Genomic DNA, 20,070 nt, shown 5'->3' with positions numbered 1-20,070 from the left:
GGAAAATGTCAAGAACTTTCTAAAGTTTCTTCAAGTGCAGTCGCAAGAACCATCAAGCGATGAAACTGTCTCTGATGAGGACCACCGCAGGAAAGGAAGACCCAGAGTTACCTCTGCTGCAGAGGATAAGTTCATTAGAGTTACCAGCCTCAGAAATTGCAACCCAAATAAATGCTTCACACAGTTCAAGTAACAGACACATCTCAACATCTACTGTTCAGAGGAGACCGTGTGAATCAGGCCTTCATGTTTGAATTGCTGCAAAGAAACCACTACTAAAGGACACCAATAATAAGAAGAGACGTGCTTGGGCCAAGAAACACGAGCAATGGACATTAGACTGGTGAAAATCTGTCCTTTGGTCTGAGTCCAAATTTGCGATTTTTGGTTCCAACCGCCATGTCTTTGTGAGACGCAAAGTAGGTGAACAGATGATCTCCTCATGTGTGGTTCCCACCGTGAAGCATGGAGGAGGAGGTGTGATGGTGCTTTGCTGGTGACACAGTCAATGATTTATTTAGAATTCAAGGCACACATAACTAGCATGGATACCACAGCATTCTGCAGCGATACGCCATCCCATCTGGTTTGCGCTTAGTGGGACTATAATTTGTTTTTCAACAGGACAATGACCCAGCACACCTTTAGGCTGTGTAAAGTCATTTTGCTTAAGGAGGAGAGTGATGGAGTGCTGCATCAGATGACCTGTCCTCCACAATCACCCAACCTCAACCCATTTGAGAAGATTTGAGATGAGTTGGACCGCAGAGTCAAGGAAAAGCAGCCAACAAGTACTCAGCATATGTGGGAACTCCTTCAAGACTGTTGGAAAAGCATTCCAGGGGAAGCTGGTTGAGAGAATGACAAGTTTGTACAAAGCTGTCATAAAGGCAAAGGATATCTACTTTGAAGAATCTAAAATAAATTTGAATTTGTTTAACACTTTTTTGGTTACTACATGATTCCATATGTGTTATTTCATAGTTTTAATGTTAAAAAGGTTTCATGTTCTCTAACTTAGGAAATAGTCCTGATCATCTAGACCTAGACGATATCCAAAACAACTAACAATACACTGAATTCAGACATTTTTCAGCCATTTTAAATAGTCAAGTCTTTTCTACACAACACCACAACAAATTTAGTTGAAAATATTCAATCATTTCACGGTGTATTTCTGATGAAGTCAAGTCATTAGAATATACCATAGGCCAACAAATTAGAGCTCGTTCTGCTAAACATGTCATGTAGACCCCACCCACCGGCTGAGTAAAATAACGTTTTTAGTCCTAGCAGCTAATAGTGTTTCTTGGCAGTTACTTTTCTACCCAAAACCAAAGTGTGGATTGCAGTCACTAAATTGTTGCAGAACTAAAATGGTGTTTAATTTGGTCAGCTGCGTAATTAAGTTCTGGGTCCACGTGTTAGAAAATGAAAAGTTCCCGTTTGTGATGTCTCCAACCTCATAAAAGGAAGCCCTGACTGACTACTTTTTCTAATTGGCTGACTACTCTTATGTACTTGTGGAAAACTAAAGACTACTACTATTACTACTACTGCTAATAATACTCTTAATTCTACTACAAATATGAATACTTATACTACTACTACATCTCTGCCTTGGTCTCCATCTCACCTGGGTCCTGTTCAGTAGATACTAAACGGGGAAAACAGTCGGGACTACCTTTGCTGCTACAACAATGTTTCCGGGATCATTTCATGCCCTGTTCTTGGTAGTTTGGTAAAGGTTAGTTATGTCCCTAACTAAAACACAGTTCTAAAAAATTAGCTTGGTCCAGTGCTGTGATTGGAAGGTCTAACCTGTCATTTTTCAGTCCTTTGCTGTGATTGGTGGACTAACATGTCATTCTTCGGTCCATTGCTGGGGATTGTAGGACTAACCTGTCAGTCTTCAGTGCTGTGATTGGAAGACTAACCTGTCAGTCTTCAGTGCTGTGATTGGAAGACTAACCTGCCAGTCTTCAGTGCTGTGATTGGAAGACTAACCTGTCAGTCTTCAGTCCAGTGCTGTGATTGGAGGACTAACCTGTCAGTCTTCAGTGCTGTGATTGGAAGACTAACCTGTCAGTCTTCAGTCCAGTGCTGTGATTGGAGGACTAACCTGTTAGTCTTCAGTCCAGTGCTGTGATTGTAGGACTAACCTGTCAGTCTTCAGTGCTGTGATTGGAAGACTAACCAGTCAGTCTTTAGTGCTGTGATTGGAAGACTAACCTGTCAGTCTTCAGTCCAGTGCTGTGATTGGAGGACTAACCTGTCAGTCTTCAGTGCTGTGATTGGAAGACTAACCTGTCAGTCTTCAGTCCAGTGCTGTGATTGGAGGACTAACCTGTCAGTCTTCAGTCCAGTGCTGTGATTGGAGGACTAACTTGTCAATCTTCAGTGCTGTGATTGGAAGACTAACCTGTCAGTCTTCAGTGCTGTGATTGGAAGACTAACCTGTCAGTCTTCAGTGCTGTGATTGGAGGACTAACTTGTCAGTCTTCAGTGCTGTGATTGGAAGACTAACCTGTCAGTCTTCAGTGCTGTGATTGGAAGACTAACCTGTCAGTCTTCAGTCCAGTGCTGTGATTGGATGACTAACCTGTCAGTCGTCAGTCCAGTACTGTGATTGGAAGACTAACCTGTCAGTCTTGTACAGGTCCCGGTCGCCCCAGCCCCCGGCTGAAGAGGAGGAGGAGGACTTTGATGACACTTTGGTGGCTCTGGACACATGTGAGTAACATCTGAGAACTCCAGTTGAAAAGAGGTATTCACACAGGTCATTAGTGAGTAACATCTGAGAACTCCAGTTGAAAAGAGGTATTCACACAGGTCATTAGTGAGTAACATCTGAGAACTCCAGTTGAAAAGAGGTATTCACACAGGTCATTAGTGAGTAACATCTGAGAACTCCAGTTGAAAAGAGGTATTCACACAGGTCATTAGTGAGTAACATCTGAGAACTCCAGTTGAAAAGAGGTATTCACACAGGTCATTAGTGAGTAACATCTGAGAACTCCAGTTGACCCCCAAAAAAAGCCGATACCGATTAATCGGCCGATTTTTATATATACATTTGTAATAATGACAATTACAACAATACTGAATGAACACTTTTTTTATTTTAACTTAATACATAAATAAAAATCTATTTAGTCTGAAATAAAATGAAACATGTTCGATTTGGTTTAAATAATTTAAAAACAAAGTGTTGAAGAAAGTAAAAGTGCAATATGTGCCATGTAAGAAAGCTAACGTTTCAGTTCCTTGCTCAGAACATGAGATCATATGAAAGCTGGTGGTTCCTTTTAACAGGAGTCTTCAATATTCCCAGGTAAGTAGTTTTAGGTTGTAGTTATTATAGGAATTATAGGACTATTTTTCTCTATACCGTTTTGTATTTCATTAACCTTTGACTATTGGATGTTCTAATAGGCACTTTAGTATTGCCAGTGTAACAGTATAGCTTCCGTCCCTCTCCTCGCCCCTACCTGGGCTCGAACCAGGAACACATCGACAACAGCCACCCTCGAAGCAGCGTTACCCATGCAGAGCAAGGGGAACAACCACTCCAAGTCTCAGAGCGAGTGACGTTTGAAATGCTATTAGCGCGCACCCCGCTAACTAGCTAGCCATTTCACATTGGTTACACCAGCCTAATCTCGGGAGTTGATAGGCTTGAAGTCATAAACAGCTGCAGGCAAACGCACGAAAGTGCTGTTTGAATGAATGCTTACGAGCCTGCTGGTGCCTACCACCGCTCAGTCAGACTGCTCTATCAAATCATAGACTTAATTATAACATAATAACACACAGAAATACGAGCCTTTGGTCATTAATATGGTCGAATCCAGGAAACTATCATCTCGAAAACAAGACGTTTATTCTTTCAGTGAAATACGGAACCGTTTATCTAAACATTGCTGTTACGTTGCACAACCGCACAATGCTATAACATAATTATGTAAAATTCTGGCAAATTAACTACGGTCTTTGTTAGGAAGAAATGGTCTTTACGCAGTTTGCAACGAGCCAGGCGGCCCAAACTGCTGCATATACCCCGACTCTGTTGCAAGAGAAGTGACACAATTTCCCTAGTTAATATTGCGTTCTAACATGAATTTCTTTTAACTAAATATGCAGGTTTAAAAAAAACATACTTCTGTGTATTGATTTTAAGAAAGGCGTTGATGTTTATGGTTAGGTACATTGGTGCAACGACAGTGCTTTGTTCTCGAAGGCGCTTTTGTTAAATCATCCCCCGTTTGGCGAAGTCGGCTGTGATTCGATGATAAATTGAACAGGCACCGCATTGATTATTTGCAACGCAGGACAAGCTAGTTAAACTAGTAATATCATCAACCCATATGTAGTTAACTAGTGATTATGTTAAGATCGATAGTTTTTTTTATAAGATACGTTTAATGCTAGCTAGCACCTTACCTTAGCTCCTTGCTGCACTCGCATAACAGGTGGTCATCCTGCCACGCGGTCTCCTCGTGGATTGCAATATAATCGCCATCCAAAAATGCCGATTACCGATCGTTATGAAAACTTGAAATCGGCCCTAATTAATCGGCCATGTTACCCCTTAAAATGAGGGGATTCGGCTATTTCAGCCACACCTGTTGCTGACAGGTGTATTAAAACGAGCACACTGCCATGCAATCTCCATAGACAAACATTGGCAGTAGAATGGACTTAACTCAAGAGCTCAGTGACTTTCAAAGTGGCACCGTCATAGGATGCCCCCTTTTCCAACAAGTCATTTTGAAGTGGAAACGTCTAGGAGCAACAACGGCTTAGCCGCAAAGTGGTAGGCCACACAAGCTCACAGAACGGGACCACCGAGTGCTGAAGCACGTAGAAATCGTCTGTCCTCGGTTGCAACACTCACTACCGAGTTCCTAACTGCCTCTGGAAGCAACATCAGCACAAGAGCTGTTCGTCAGGAGCTTCATGAAATGAGTTTCCATGGACGAGCAGCCGCACACAAGCCTAAGATCACCACGTGCAACGCCAGGCATCGGCCGGAGTGGTGTAAAGCTCGCCGCCATTGGACTCTGAAGCAGTGGAAATGCGTTCTCTGTAGTGATGAATCACGCTTCACCATCTGGCAGTCCGTCGGACAAATCTGGATTTGGCGGATGCCAAGAGAACGCTACCTGTCCCAATGCATAGTGCCCACTGTAAAGTTTGGTGGAGGAGGAATAATGTTCTGGGGCTGTTTTTCATGGTTCGGGCTCCTTAGAGCCAGTGAAGGGAAATCTTAACGCTACAGCATACAATGACATTCTAGACGATTCCGTCCCAACTTTGTGGCAACAGTTTGAGGAAGGCTCTTTCCTGTTTCAACATGAATATGCCCCCCCCCCCCCCCCCCGTGCATAAAGCGAGGTCTCACACCCTAATCTGCTTCACCTGTGTTGTGCTGGTCTCCTCCGCCCCCCACCAGGTGTCTTCTATTACCCCCATTATCCCCTGTGTATTTATACCCACAAATCTTACCATCATGTTTCCTGTTTCTCTTGCTCTCAACCGTGTCTTTCTAGTCTTCCCAGATCTGACCTTTCTGCCTGTCCTGACCCTGCCTGCCGTTCTGTCCCAGTTCTGTCCCTGCCTTGGCATTACGTACCACTGCCTGCCCTTTGTCCTCCATTTTGTATAATAAATGTTGTGAGTATCAGAACTATCCGCCTCCTGTGTCTGTGTCTGGGTCATATCCTGAGTCGTGATACGAGGTCCGTACAGAAATGTTTTTTTTTCCCGAGATCATTGTGGAAGAACTTGACTGGCCTGTACAGAGCCCTGACCTCAACCCCATCGAACACCTTTGGGATGAATTGGAACGCCGACTGTGAGCCAGGCCAAATCACCCAACATCAGTGCCCGACCTCTCTAATGCTCTTGTGGCTGAATGGAAGCAAGTCCCCGCAGCAATGTACCAACATCTAGTGGAAAGCCTTCCCAGAAGAGTGGAGGCGGTTATAGCAGCAATGTTCCAACATCTAGTGGATAGCCTTCCCAGAAGAGTGGAGGCTGTTATAGCAGCAATGTTCCAACATCTAGTGGAAAGCCTTCCCAGAAGAGTGGAGGCGGTTATAGCAGCAATGTTCCAACATCTAGTGGAAAGCCTTCCCAGAAGAGTAGAGGCTGTTATAGCAGCAATGTTCCAACATCTAGTGGAAAGCCTTCCCAGAAGAGTGGAGGCTGTTATAGCAGCAATGTTCCAACATCTAGTGGAAAGCCTTCCCAGAAGAGTGGAGGCTGTTATAGCAGCAATGTTCCAACATCTAGTGGAAAGCCTTCCCAGAAGAGTGGAGGCTGTTATAGCAGCAAAGGGGGGGGGACCAACTCCATATTAATGCCCGTGATGTAATGAGATGCTCGTCGAGCAGGTTTCCACATACATTTGATCATGTAGTGTACTTAATAGTGTACTTATCTCTCTCGTGTCCCACAGATAACTGTGACCTCCACTTCAAGGTGTCCCGTGATCATTACAGCGGCTACCCTCTGACCGTCGAGGGCTTTGCCTACCTCTGGGCCGGAGCTAGAGCATCCTACGGAGTCAGCAAGGGCAAAGTCTGCTACGAGATGAAGGTGACGGAGAGAGAAACAAAACCATAGGTCGCATCCCAAATTACAGCCTATTCCCTATATAGTGCACTAGTTTTGACCAGGTGTCGTGATGTATCGGCTGTGATCCCTTTTAGTAAATGACTGATCACTGTGTAAGTCACGACATTGATACTGACCGATCACTATGTTAGTCACAATAATGGTACCGACCAATCACTTTGCAAGTTACGATAAGGACCAATCACTCACTATGTAAATAACGAGTAAACATTCCATCACACCATAGAGTAGAACGAGAGTATCTGCTTCTCAGAACAGGATGTACATACACATTAACATAATATATTTGATGAGGGATAAAAAATTTAATTCACTTCACGATAAACTGCCATGTGACTTGTCGAGCCCTTGGCTCGTGGAGTCTCCGTTTGGCCTCCCCAATGGCTCCCTAGTCATTTAATAGTGTACATGAGCCCCACTGTATATAGGCAATAGGGTGTCTGAATAGGTATATAGGGAATAGGGTGTCTGAATAGGTATATAGGGAATAGGGTGTCTGAATAGGTATATAGGGAATAGGGTGTCTGAATAGGTATATAGGGAATAGGGTGTCTGAATAGGTATATAGGGAATAGGGTGTCTGAATAGGGAATAGGGTGTCTGAATTGGTATATAGGGAATAGGGTGTCTGAATAGGTATATAGGGAATAGGGTGTCTGAATAGGTATATAGGGAATAGGGTGTCTGAATAGGTATATAGGGAATAGGGTGTCTGAATAGGTATATAGGGAATAGGGTGTCTGAATAGGTATACAGGGAATAGGGTGTCTGAATAGGTATATAGGGAATAGGGTGTCTGAATAGGTATACAGGGAATAGGGTGTCTGAATAGGTATATAGGGAATAGGGTGTCTGAATAGGTATATAGGGAATAGGGTGTCTGAATAGGTATATAGGGAATAGGGTGTCTGAATAGGTATATAGGGAATAGGGTGTCTGAATAGGTATACAGGGAATAGGGTGTCTGAATAGGTATACAGGGAATAGGGTGTCTGAATAGGTATATAGGGAATAGGGTGTCTGAATAGGTATATAGGGAATAGGGTGTCTGAATAGGTATATAGGGAATAGGGTGTCTGAATAGGTATATAGGGAATAGGGTGTCTGAATAGGTATATAGGGAATAGGGTGTCTGAATAGGTATATAGGGAATAGGGTGCCATTTGAGAGGCATCCTGCCTGTCTCTCTCTACGGACCTGTCTGTTTCTCCTACTGACCTGTCTGTCTCTCCTACTGACCTGTCTGTCTTTCCTACTGACCTGTCTGTCTCTCCTACTGACCTGTATGTCTCTCTACTGACCTGTCTGTCTCTCTACTGACCTGTTGACCTGTCTGTCTCTCCTTCTGACCTGTCTGTCTTTCCTACTGACCTGTCTGTCTCTCTACTGACCTGTTGACCTGTCTGTCTCTCCTACTGACCTGTCTGTCTCTCTACTGACCTGTCTGTCTCTCTACTGACCTGTTGACCTGTCTGTCTCTCCTACTGACCTGTCTGTCTCTCTACTGACCTGTTGACCTGTCTGTCTCTCCTTCTGACCTGTCTGTCTCTCCTACTGACCTGTCTGTCTCTCTACTGACCTGTTGACCTGTCTGTCTCTCCTACTGACCTGTCTGTCTCTCTACTGACCTGTCTGTCTCTCTACTGACCTGTTGACCTGTCTGTCTCTCCTACTGACCTGTCTGTCTCTCTACTGACCTGTCTGTCTCTCTACTGACCTGTTGACCTGTCTGTCTCTCCTACTGACCTGTCTGTCTCTCCTACTGACCTGTCTGTCTCTCCTACTGACCTGTCTGTCTCTCCTACTGACCTGTCTGTCTCTCTACTGACCTGTTGACCTGTCTGTCTCTCCTACTGACCTGTCTGTCTCTCTACTGACCTGTCTCTCTCTTTACTGACCTGTTTACCTGTCTGTCTCTCCTACTGACCTGTCTGTCTCTCTGCTGTAGATCTTAGAGGAGATAGCTGTGAAGCACCTCCCGTCCTCTGAGCCTGATCCTCATGTGGTCCGGATAGGATGGTCCCTGGACTCCTGCAGCACACAGCTGGGTAAGGACAGCACACACATGAACACACGTGGACGAACACACACATACAGGCACGCACACGCACGCACTCCCGCCACACACACGCGCGGACGGACGGACGGACGGACAGACACACGGTTTGACACGTAGCTTCGGTATATTCCAGGTGAGGAAGCGTTTTCGTTTGGATACGGAGGAACAGGGAAAAAATCCTCTGACTGTAAGTTTGAAGACTACGGAGAGAAGTTTGGAGAGAATGATGTCATCGGCTGTTTCATTGTGAGTAATACTTTGTTGTTGTATTGTCTACAGTGATCGTCCCATTACTAGCTATAGGGAGACTATACCCATCATTCAGTAATATTTATCTTAGAGTTAGTTAGTTAGTTAGTTAGTTAGTAGAGTTAGTATGGTAGAGTTAGTTAGTTAGTTAGTTAGTATAGTTAGTTAGTAGAGTTAGTTAGTTAGTAGAGTTAGTTAGTTAGTAGAGTTAGTTAGTTAGTAGAGTTAGTTAGTAGAGTTAGTTAGTTAGTAGAGTTAGTTAGTAGAGTTAGTTAGTAGAGTTAGTTAGTAGAGTTAGTTAGTTAGTTCAGTTAGTTAGTAGAGTTAGTATGGTAGAGTTAGTTAGTTAGTAGAGTTAGTTAGTTAGTAGAGTTAGTATGGTAGAGTTAGTTAATTAGTTAGTAGAGTTAGTATGGTAGAGTTAGTTAGTTAGTAGAGTTAGTATGGTAGAGTTAGTTAGTTAGTAGAGTTAGTTAGTTAGTAGAGTTTGTATGGTAGAGTTAGTTAATTAGTTAGTAGAGTCAGTATGGTAGGGGCCTTCCGGGTGGCGCAGTGGTTAAGGGCGCTGTACTGCAGCGCCAGCTGTGCCATCAGAGTCCCTGGGTTCGCGCCCAGGCTCTGTCGTAACCGGCCGCGACCGGGAGGTCCGTGGGGCGACGCACAATTGGCCTAGCGTCGCCCGGGTTAGGGAGGGATTGGTCGGTAGGGGTGTCCTTGTCTCATCGCGCACCAGCGACTCCTGTGGCGGGCCGGGCGCAGTGCGCGCTAGCCAAGGTTGCCAGGTGCACGGTGTTTCCTCCGGCGCATTGGTGCGGCTGGCTTCCGGGTTGGAGGCGTGTTAAGAAGCAGTGCGGCTTGGTTGGGTTGTGTATCGGAGGACGCATGACTTTCAACCTTCGTCTCTCCCAAACACGTACGGGAGTTGTAGCGATGAGACAAGATAGTAGCTACTACAACAATTGGAAACCACGAAATTGGGGAGAAAAAGGGGTAAATATAAAAATAAAAAAATCATAATAATTCAGAGTTAGTTTAGTTAGAGTTAGTATGGTAGAGTTAGTATGGTAGAGTTAGTATGGTAGAGTTAGTATGGTAGAGTTAGTTGGTTAGTAGAGTTAGTTAGTTAGTAGAGTTATTATGGTAGAGTTAGTTAGTAGAGTTAGTGTGGTAGAGTTAGTTAGTAGAGTTAGTTAGTTACATAGTTCAGCGGAGAGCCTTTAAACATAACTTTATTATTCCATCAGGACTTTGACGCTGGCAGTGAGGAGGTGTGTAGATGGTTAGAGTTAGTATGGTAGAGTTAGTTGACTTTGTTAGTTAGTTTAACATAACTTTATTATTTCCACAGGACTTTGACGCTGGCAGTGAGGAGGTGTGTAGATGGTTAGAGTTAGTATAGTTAGTTGACTTTGTTAGTTAGTTTAACATAACTTTATTATTCCATCAGGACTTTGACGCTGGCAGTGAGGAGGTGTGTAGATGGTTAGAGTTAGTATAGTTAGTTGACTTTGTTAGTTAGTTTAACATAACTTTATTATTTCCTCAGGACTTTGACGCTGGCAGTGAGGAGGTGTGTAGATGGTTAGAGTTAGTATAGTTAGTTGACTTTGTTAGTTAGTTTAACATAACTTTATTATTTCCTCAGGACTTTGACGCTGGCAGTGAGGAGGTGTGTAGATGGTTAGAGTTAGTATAGTTAGTTGACTTTGTTAGTTAGTTTAACATAACTTTATTATTTCCTCAGGACTTTGACGCTGGCGGTGAGGAGGTGAAGATAGCGTTCTCTAAGAACGGGGTGTGGCTAGACGTGGGGTTCCAGGTGTCGAGGGAGGAGCTGGCGGGGCGCCCCCTGTTCCCCCACGTCCTTGTGAAGAACTGTGCCATCGAGTTTAACTTCGGCCAGAAGGAGGAACCCTTCCACCCCCCTCCGGAGGGGTACAGGTTCATCCAGACTATTGGTATTGAAGACAGGACCAGGGGGGCTGTAGGACCAGCCAGCAAGGCTGACTGTGAGGTATGGATACTATATACTACTATATTATACACTACTACTACTATACAGTACTACTACTATACAGTACTACTACTATACAGTACTACTACTACTTCTACTATACAGTACTACTATACTATACAGTACTACTACTACTACTATACAGTACTACTACTACTACTATACAGTACTACTACTATACTGTACTACTATACATTTCTACTACTATACAGTACTACTATACTATACAGTACTACTACTACTACTATACAGTACTACTATACTGTACTACTACTATGAAGTACTACTACTATACACTACTATATTATACACTAATACTATACAGTACTGCCACTATAACCTACTATATTATACAGTACTACTACTATACAGTACTACTACTACTTCTACTATACAGTACTACTACTACTACTATACAGTACTACTACTATACTGTACAGTACTACTACTACTACTATACAGTACTACTATACTGTACTACTACTATAAAGTACTACTACTATACACTACTATATTATACACTAATACTATACTATACAGTACTACCACTATAACCTACTATATTATACAGTACTACTACTATACAGTACTACACTACTACTATACAGTACTACTACTATACAGTACTACTACTACTATACAGTACTACTATACAGTACTACTACTATACTGTACTACTTACTATACATTACGACTACTATACAGTACTACTATACTATACAGTGCTACTACTATACGGTACTACTACTACTACTACTATACAGTACTACTATACTATACAGTACTACTACTATAAACTACTATACAGTACTACCACTATGCAGTACTACTACTATACTGTACTACTACTATACAGTACTACTATACAGTACTACTACTATACACTACTATACAGTACTACTACAGTACTACTACTATACAGTACTACTACTTTCCAGTACTGCTATACTATATAGATATACTACTACACTATGCAATACTACTAATATACTACACAGTACTACTACTATACAGTACTACTATACTATACAGTACTACTACTATACACTACTATACAGTACTACTGCTATACTACTACTATACAGTACTACTACTATACTATACTGTACTACTACTATACTGTACGCCTACTATACGGTACTACTACTATACAGTACTACTACTTTCCAGTACCGCTATACTATATAGATATACTACTACACTATGCAATACTACTAATATACTATACAGTACTACTACTATACAGTACTACTATACTATACAGTACTACTACTATACGGTACTACTACTACCACTATACAGTACTACTACTATACAGTACTACTACAATACAGTACTACTATACTATACAGTAATACTATACAGTACTACTATACAGTACTACTACTATACTGTACTCCTGTACAGTACTACTACTATACAGTACTACTACTACTATACTTTACTACTACTATACTATACAGTATTACTATACTGTACAATACTGCTATACTATATAGTACTACTACTACACTATGCACTACTGCTAATATACTATACAGTACCACTATACTACTAATGCTACTAATATACTATATGATACTACTATTCAGTACTACTATAGAATACCGTACTACTACTATACAGTACTACTATATTATACAGTACAAATACTATACTATGTAGTATTACTAAACTGTACAGTACTGCTATACTTTATAGTACTACTACTACACTTTGCAATACTACTAATATACCATACAGTACTACTACTATACTATGCAGTGCTGCTATACTATATAGTACTACTACTACACTATGCAATACTACTAATATACTATACAGTACTACTATAGAGTACTACTATACAGTACTGCTATACTATATAGGGCCAGGATGATACCAGTATCGCAGTATCTTTTCCACGGCAAAAATGGAAGTACGAAGCAGACAAAAGTATTTGGTCCTTTAAAAACCTGCTGTATATAACCTATTGTGTACATGGAGTAGCCAGACAAATATTTTAAAAAGTAGGCAGTCAGGGAGTTCATTAAACCGGTCTTCTCTTGAGATTAAAGTCATATTTGTAGTTTTACAATTATTTACACTTTTTTGGGGGGGCTATCCAAGAGGAAACGGCGTTGAGGCAGGAGAGGAGGAGTCCTGGTGAGGCAAAGGAAACACCGGCCACCTCTTCCCTCCATTCTATTGGCCAAGTCTCTTGATAATGAGGTGGATGACCTCTGATCGTGGATTTGATACCAAAGGTCAGAGACAAAACACATCCCTGAGGAGAGCCTGTGTTGGTGGTGGAGTGGAGACAAAACACATCCCTGTGTTGGTGGTGGAGTGGAGACAAAACACATCCCTGAGGAGAGCCTGTGTTGGTGTTGGAGTGGAGACAAAACACATCCCTGTGTTGGTGTTGGAGTGGAGACAAAACACATCCCTGTGTTGGTGTTGGAGTGGAGACAAAACACATCCCTGTGTTGGTGGTGGAGTGGAGACACAACACATCCCTGAGGAGCGCCTGTGTTGGTGTTGGAGTGGAGACACAACACATCCCTGAGGAGCGCCTGTGTTGGTGTTGGAGTGGAGACACAACACATCCCTGAGGAGCGCCTGTGTTGGTATTGCGTATGTCCGACACGTAGGGACCTTTTTTGACTTGCTGTGAGCGTTGGCCCAGGAAGTCCAACAGCCACAAAACCAGTCCCCCATCTAAGGAGAAGTCCCTAATGAGTCTCTGTGCCAGAATGTAGGGCTGGATTGTGTTGAAGGCAGAAGAAAAGTCAACAAACAGAACCCTGACATGGGATTTGGCTCTAGATGTCTATAGACCATGTTAAGGAGGGTAAGAATGGCATCATCAACTCCTCTGCTAAACTGAAATGGGTCGAGAAGCTTCCGGGTGACGCTGAGAATATGACTTTTCACAAGTTTCTCAAGGCATTTCATTACTAAGGATGTCAAGGTGACAGGGCGGTAGTCATTCAGCACAGAGGGATTAGATGCTATAGGAATGGGTATAATTATTGAGTTTTTCCACAATACTGGCACGTGTTGCTGGTCGAGTGAGGATTGGGAAATGTCTGTTAAAAACAAACTACCTCAGGCCAACCTACTGTCGGCTCCTGGAGAGGGAGAAACCCACAGTTACAACTACCTCAGGCTAACCTACTGTCGGCTCCTAGAGAGGGAGAAACCCACAGTCAAAACTACCTCAGGCCAACCTACTGTCGGCTCCTGGTGAGGGAGAAACCCACAGTCAAAACTACCTCAGGCCAACCTACTGTCGGCTCCTGGAGAGGGAGAAACCCACAGTTAAAACTACCTCAGGCCAACCTACTGTCGGCTCCTGGAGAGGGAGAAACCCACAGTTAAAACTACCTCAGGCTAACCTACTGTGAGCTCCTAGAGAGGGAGAAACCCACAGTTACAACTACCTCAGGCTAACCTACTGTCGGCTCCTAGAGAGGGAGAAACCCACAGTTAAAACTACCTCAGGCCAACCTGCTGTCGGCTCCTGGAGAGGGAGAAACCCACAGCTAAAACTACCTCAGGCCAACCCACTGCCGGCTCCTAGAGAGGGAGAAACCCACAGCTAAAACTACCTCAGGCCAACCTGCTGTCGGCTCCTGGAGAGGGAGAAACCCACAGTTAAAACTACCTCAGGCCAACCTACTGTCGGCTCCTGGAGAGGGAGAAACCCACAGCTAAAACTACCTCAGGCCAACCTACTGTCGGCTTCTCCTACTCCGGTCTGTAATCGCCACGTCTCGAGCTGACCACCGTCCTTCCTGTTCCCAAGAACTCTGAGGCGACCTGCTGAATGACTACCACCCTGTAGCACTCACATCTGTAGTCATGAAGTGCTTTTTAAAAGGCTGGTTAGGGCACATATCAACTCCCATCATCCCAGACACCCTAGAGCAGGGATCATCAACTCCCATCATCCCAGACACCCTAGAGCAGGGATCATCAACTCCCATCATCCCAGACACCCTAGAGCAGGGATCATCAACTCCCATCATCCCAGACACCCTAGAGCAGGGATCATCAACTCCCATCATCCCAGACACCCTAGAGCAGGGATCATCAACTCCCATCATCCCAGACACCCTAGAGCAGGGATCATCAACTCCCATCATCCCAGACACCCTAGAGCAGGGATCATCAACTCCCATCATCCCAGACACCCTAGAGCAGGGATCATCAACTCATCAGCTGCGGGCCGATTCTTTTCTTCAGCGGATGGATGGACAGGGGGACCGAAAACAATAATTACAAATAATTTGTAGACTGCAAAAATGACCGCAAGAAGCCCAAATAGATATAATATTTGACTAAAACATCATAATTTCAAATCTTCTTTCCATTTGATCACCAGTCTCTCTATTATGCGTGGGAATACCTGCGAGTCAAATTCGGGCCGCAAGCTGGGGAATCCTGCCCTAGAGCCACTCCAATTTGCATACCGCCCTAACAGATTCCATAGACGACGTCATCTCATTTGCATATCACTCTAACAGATCCATAGACCACGTCATCTCATTTGCATTCCGCACTGCCCTCACCTACCGAGATAAGAGGAACACAATGCTGTTCATTGACTACAACTCAGCGTTCAACACCATAGTCCCCTCCGAGCTCGCCTCCAAGCTAAGGACCCTGGGACTAAACACCTCCCTCTGCAACTGGATCCTGGACTTCCTGACGGCCCGCCCCCAGGTGGTAAGGGTAGACAACAACACATCAGCCACGCTGATCCTCAACACGGGGGCCCCACAAGGGAGTGTGCTTAGTCCCCTCAAGTACTCCCTGTTCACCCACGACTGTGTGGCCACGCACTACTCCAACACCATCATTAAGTTTGCTGACGACATGATGGTAATAGGCCTGATCACCGGCAACGATGAGCCTACACAGAGAAGGTCAGTGACATGGCAATGTGGTGCCGGAACAACAACCTCTCCCTCAATGACAGTAAGACCAAGGAGCTGATCGTGGACGACAGGAAACGAGGGGGGGGCGAACACGCCCCCGTCCACATCGACGGGGCTGCAGTGGAGCGGGTCGAGAGCTTCAAGTTCCTCTGTTGTCGAAATCACTAAGGACCTAAAATGGTCCACACACGCACAGTGGTGAAGAAGGCACGACAGCACCTCTTTCCCCTCAGGAGGTTAAAAAGATTTGGCATGGGTCCTCAATTCTTCAAAAAGTACAACTTTAAACTTTATTGTCTCGATACTTCGGTCCCGATATGATTGGTATTACGATTCTCTTATGTTTTGCGTTTTGATATTATTGTGATTTGATGTTCCAAACATATTGCTCTCTATATGGGGCGGCAGGTAGCTTAGCACTTAAGCGGTTGGGCCAGTAATCGAAAGGTTGCTTGTTCGAATCCCCGAGCTGACTAAATGAAAAATCTGATGTGCCCTTGAGCAAGGCACTCTGGATCTGCTAAATTTTTTTAAAACCTTTATTTAACTTGGCAAGTCAGTTAAAGAACAAATTCTTATTTTCAATGACGGCCTAGGAACAGTGGGTTAACTGCCTTGTTCAGGGGGCAGAACGACAGATTTGTACTTTGTCAGCTCGGGGGATTCGATCTTGCAACCTTTCGGTGACTAGTCCAACGCTCTAACCACTATGCCACCTCTACACTCTAACCACTAGGCTACCCTGCCGTCTCTACACTCTAACCACTAGGCTACCTGCCACCTCTACACTCTAACCACTAGGCTACCCTGCCGCCTCTACACTCTAACCACTAGGCTACCCTGCCGCCTCTACACTCTAACCACTAGGCTACCCTGCCGCCTCTACACTCTAACCACTAGGCTACCCTGCCGCCTCTACACTCTAACCACTAGGCCACCCTGCCGCCTCTACACTCTAACCACTAGGCTACCTTGCCGCCTCTACACTCTAACCACTAGGCTACCCTGCCGCCCCTCCACTCTAACCACTAGGCTACCCTGCCACCTCTACGCTCTAACCACTAGGCTACCCTGCCACCTCTACACTCTAACCACTAGGCTACCCTGCCGCCTCTACACTCTAACCACTAGGCTACCTACCACCTCTACACTCTAACCACTAGGCTACCCTGCCGCCTCTACACTCTAACCACTAGGCTACCCTGCCACCTCTACACTCTAACCACTAGGCTACCTGCCACCTCTACACTCTAACCACTAGGCTACCCTGCCACCTCTACACTCTAACCACTAGGCTACCCTGCCTCCTCTACACTCTAACCACTAGGCTACCTGCCACCTCTACACTCTAACCACTAGGCTACCCTGCCGCCTCTACACTCTAACCACTAGGCTACCCTGCCGCCTCTACACTCTAACCACTAGGCTACCCTGCCGCCTCTACACTCTAACCACTAGGCTACCCTGCCGCCTCTACACTCTAACCACTAGGCTACCTGCCACCTCTACACTCTAACCACTAGGCTACCTGCAGCCTCTACACTAACCACTAGGCTACCCTACCGCCTCTACACTCTAACCACTAGGCTACCCTGCCGGCTCTACACTCTAACCACTAGGCTACCTGCCACCTCTACACTCTAACCACTAGGCTACCCAGCCGCCTCTACACTCTAACCACTAGGCTACCCTGCCGCCTCTACACTCTAACCACTAGGCTACCTGCCTCCTCTACACTCTAACCACTAGGCTACCCTGCCGCCTCTACACTCTAACCACTAGGCTACCTGCCGCCTCTCCACTCTAACCACTAGGCTACCCTGCCGCCTCTACACTCTAACCATTAGGCTACCTGCCACCTCTAAACTCTAACCACTAGGCTACCTGCCTCCTCTACACTCTAACCACTAGGCTACCCTGCCGCCTCTACACTCTAACCACTAGGCTACCTGCCTCCTCTACACTCTAACCACTAGGCTACCCTGCCGCCTCTACACTCTAACCACTAGGCTACCTGCAGCCTCTACACTCTAACCACTAGGCTACCCTACCGCCTCTACACTCTAACCACTAGGCTACCCTGCCACCTCTACACTCTAACCACTAGGCTACCCTGCCGCCTCTACACTCTAACCACTAGGCTACCCTGCCGCCTCTACACTCTAACCACTAGGCTACCTGCCACCTCTACACTCTAACCACTAGGCTACCTGCAGCCTCTACACTCTAACCACTAGGCTACCCTACCGCCTCTACACTCTAACCACTAGGCTACCCTGCCGGCTCTACACTCTAACCACTAGGCTACCTGCCACCTCTACACTCTAACCACTAGGCTACCCAGCCGCCTCTACACTCTAACCACTACTAGGCTACCCTGCCGCCTCTACACTCTAACCACTAGGCTACCTGCCGCCTCTACACTCTAACCACTAGGCTACCTACCGCCTCTACACTCTAACCACTAGGCTACCCTGCCGCCTCTACACTCTAACCACTAGGCTACCCTGCCACCTCTACACTCTAACCACTAGGCTACCTGCCTCCTCTACACTCTAACCACTAGGCTACCCTGCCGCCTCTACACTCTAACCACTAGGCTACCTGCCGCCTCTCCACTCTAACCACTAGGCTACCCTGCCGCCTCTACACTCTAACCACTAGGCTACCTGCCGCCTCTCCACTCTAACCACTAGGCTACCCTGCCACCTCTACACTCTAACCACTAGGCTACCTGCCACCTCTACACTCTAACCACTAGGCTACCTGCCTCCTCTACACTCTAACCACTAGGCTACCCTGCCGCCTCTACACTCTAACCACTAGGCTACCTGCCTCCTCTACACTCTAACCACTAGGCTACCCTGCCGCCTCCACACTCTAACCACTAGGCTACCTGCAGCCTCTACACTCTAACCACTAGGCTACCCTACCGCCTCTACACTCTAACCACTAGGCTACCTGCCTCCTCTACACTCTAACCACTAGACTACCTGCCTCCTCTACACTCTAACCACTAGGCTACCTGCCGCCTCTACACTCTAACCACTAGGCTACCTGCCTCCTCTACACTCTAACCACTAGGCTACCTGCCACCTCTACACTCTAACCACTAGGCTACCCTGCAGCCTCTACACTCTAACCACTAGGCTACCTACCACCTCTACACTCTAACCACTAGGCTACCTGTATATATATATATATTTAAAAAACTAGCGCTAGCTGATGCTATATAGTGAATCAACAATTGGAGTCAAAGTATCAATATTATATCCAAAAATGTCCCAAAAAATAATATGCTATGTAACGGTATCGACCCCCCCCCAACGCTACGGGCTAGTTATTTACTACTAGCCGTGTCTGAAAAGTACTAGCCTCGGGCTAACGGGCTATCTTCATTTTCATCCCTGCCTCTGTCTAGATCCTCATGATGGTGGGTCTGCCGGCCTGTGGCAAGACCACCTGGGCCTCAAAACATACTGAGAGTCACCCGGAGATGAAATACAACACCCTGGGAACCAACGCCATCATGGAGAAGATGAAGGTAAGCCATTGGGCAATCCCCCGAGCTGACAACGTACAAATCTGTCGTTCTGCCCCTGAACAGGCAGTTAACCCACTGTTCCCCTGAACAGGCAGTTAACCCACTGTTCCTAGACCAGTTAACCCACTGTTCCTAGGCCGTCATTGATAATAAGAATTTGTTCTTTAACTGACTTGCCTAGTAAAATAAAGGTAAAATAAAAATAACCTTCAGCTCTCTGAGGTCACAGGTGGGGCTACACAACTAATTCAATCGTTCACAATTGTCAATTTAGTCAACTAGAAGCCTAATGAGGTGTGTTACTGCTAGGCTTGAGTGTGTTATCTAGTTATCTAAAAATAGACCCCCCCCCCCCCCCCCCGTATAAGAGCTATGTCCTTCCTACCAGGTGATGGGTCTGCGTCGTCAGAAGAACTACGCCGGTCGTTGGGACGTTCTGATCCAACAGGCCACTCAGTGTCTCAACCGCCTCATCCAGATCGCCGCACGCAAGAGACGCAACTACATCCTGGACCAGGTACGGTACCTACCGCTTCCTCTTGACTGCTTTCTGCTTCCTGTGTGTGTGTGTGTGTAATACGGCTCTGCTGACCTCTGATCTCTCTCTAATTAACTATTTATTTATCTTGCAGGTCAT

General features: G+C 45.4%; 1 protein-coding gene across 5 annotated transcripts in view; it reads left to right on the top strand.

The window, feature by feature from the left end:
* The window catches only part of hnrnpul1 (heterogeneous nuclear ribonucleoprotein U-like 1), a 39,358-nt gene that overhangs the window by 7,021 nt on the left and 12,267 nt on the right, over positions 1-20,070 (top strand). For all 5 annotated transcript variants that reach the window (XM_036962170.1, XM_036962169.1, XM_036962165.1 and 2 more), the window contains exons 5-11: positions 2,660-2,733; positions 6,464-6,603; positions 8,591-8,690; positions 8,835-8,947; positions 10,695-10,964; positions 19,311-19,433; positions 19,822-19,950. In XM_036962170.1, coding sequence (XP_036818065.1) covers positions 2,660-2,733; positions 6,464-6,603; positions 8,591-8,690; positions 8,835-8,947; positions 10,695-10,964; positions 19,311-19,433; positions 19,822-19,950 — 949 coding nt within the window. The remainder of the gene's footprint in view (positions 1-2,659; positions 2,734-6,463; positions 6,604-8,590; positions 8,691-8,834; positions 8,948-10,694; positions 10,965-19,310; positions 19,434-19,821; positions 19,951-20,070) is intronic.

Source organism: Oncorhynchus mykiss, chromosome 24, assembly GCF_013265735.2.
Source record: "Oncorhynchus mykiss isolate Arlee chromosome 24, USDA_OmykA_1.1, whole genome shotgun sequence".
Classification (NCBI taxonomy): domain Eukaryota; kingdom Metazoa; phylum Chordata; class Actinopteri; order Salmoniformes; family Salmonidae; genus Oncorhynchus; species Oncorhynchus mykiss.
Note: the sequence above shows the minus strand (reverse complement) of the source record. Positions and strands in the feature narration are given on the sequence as shown.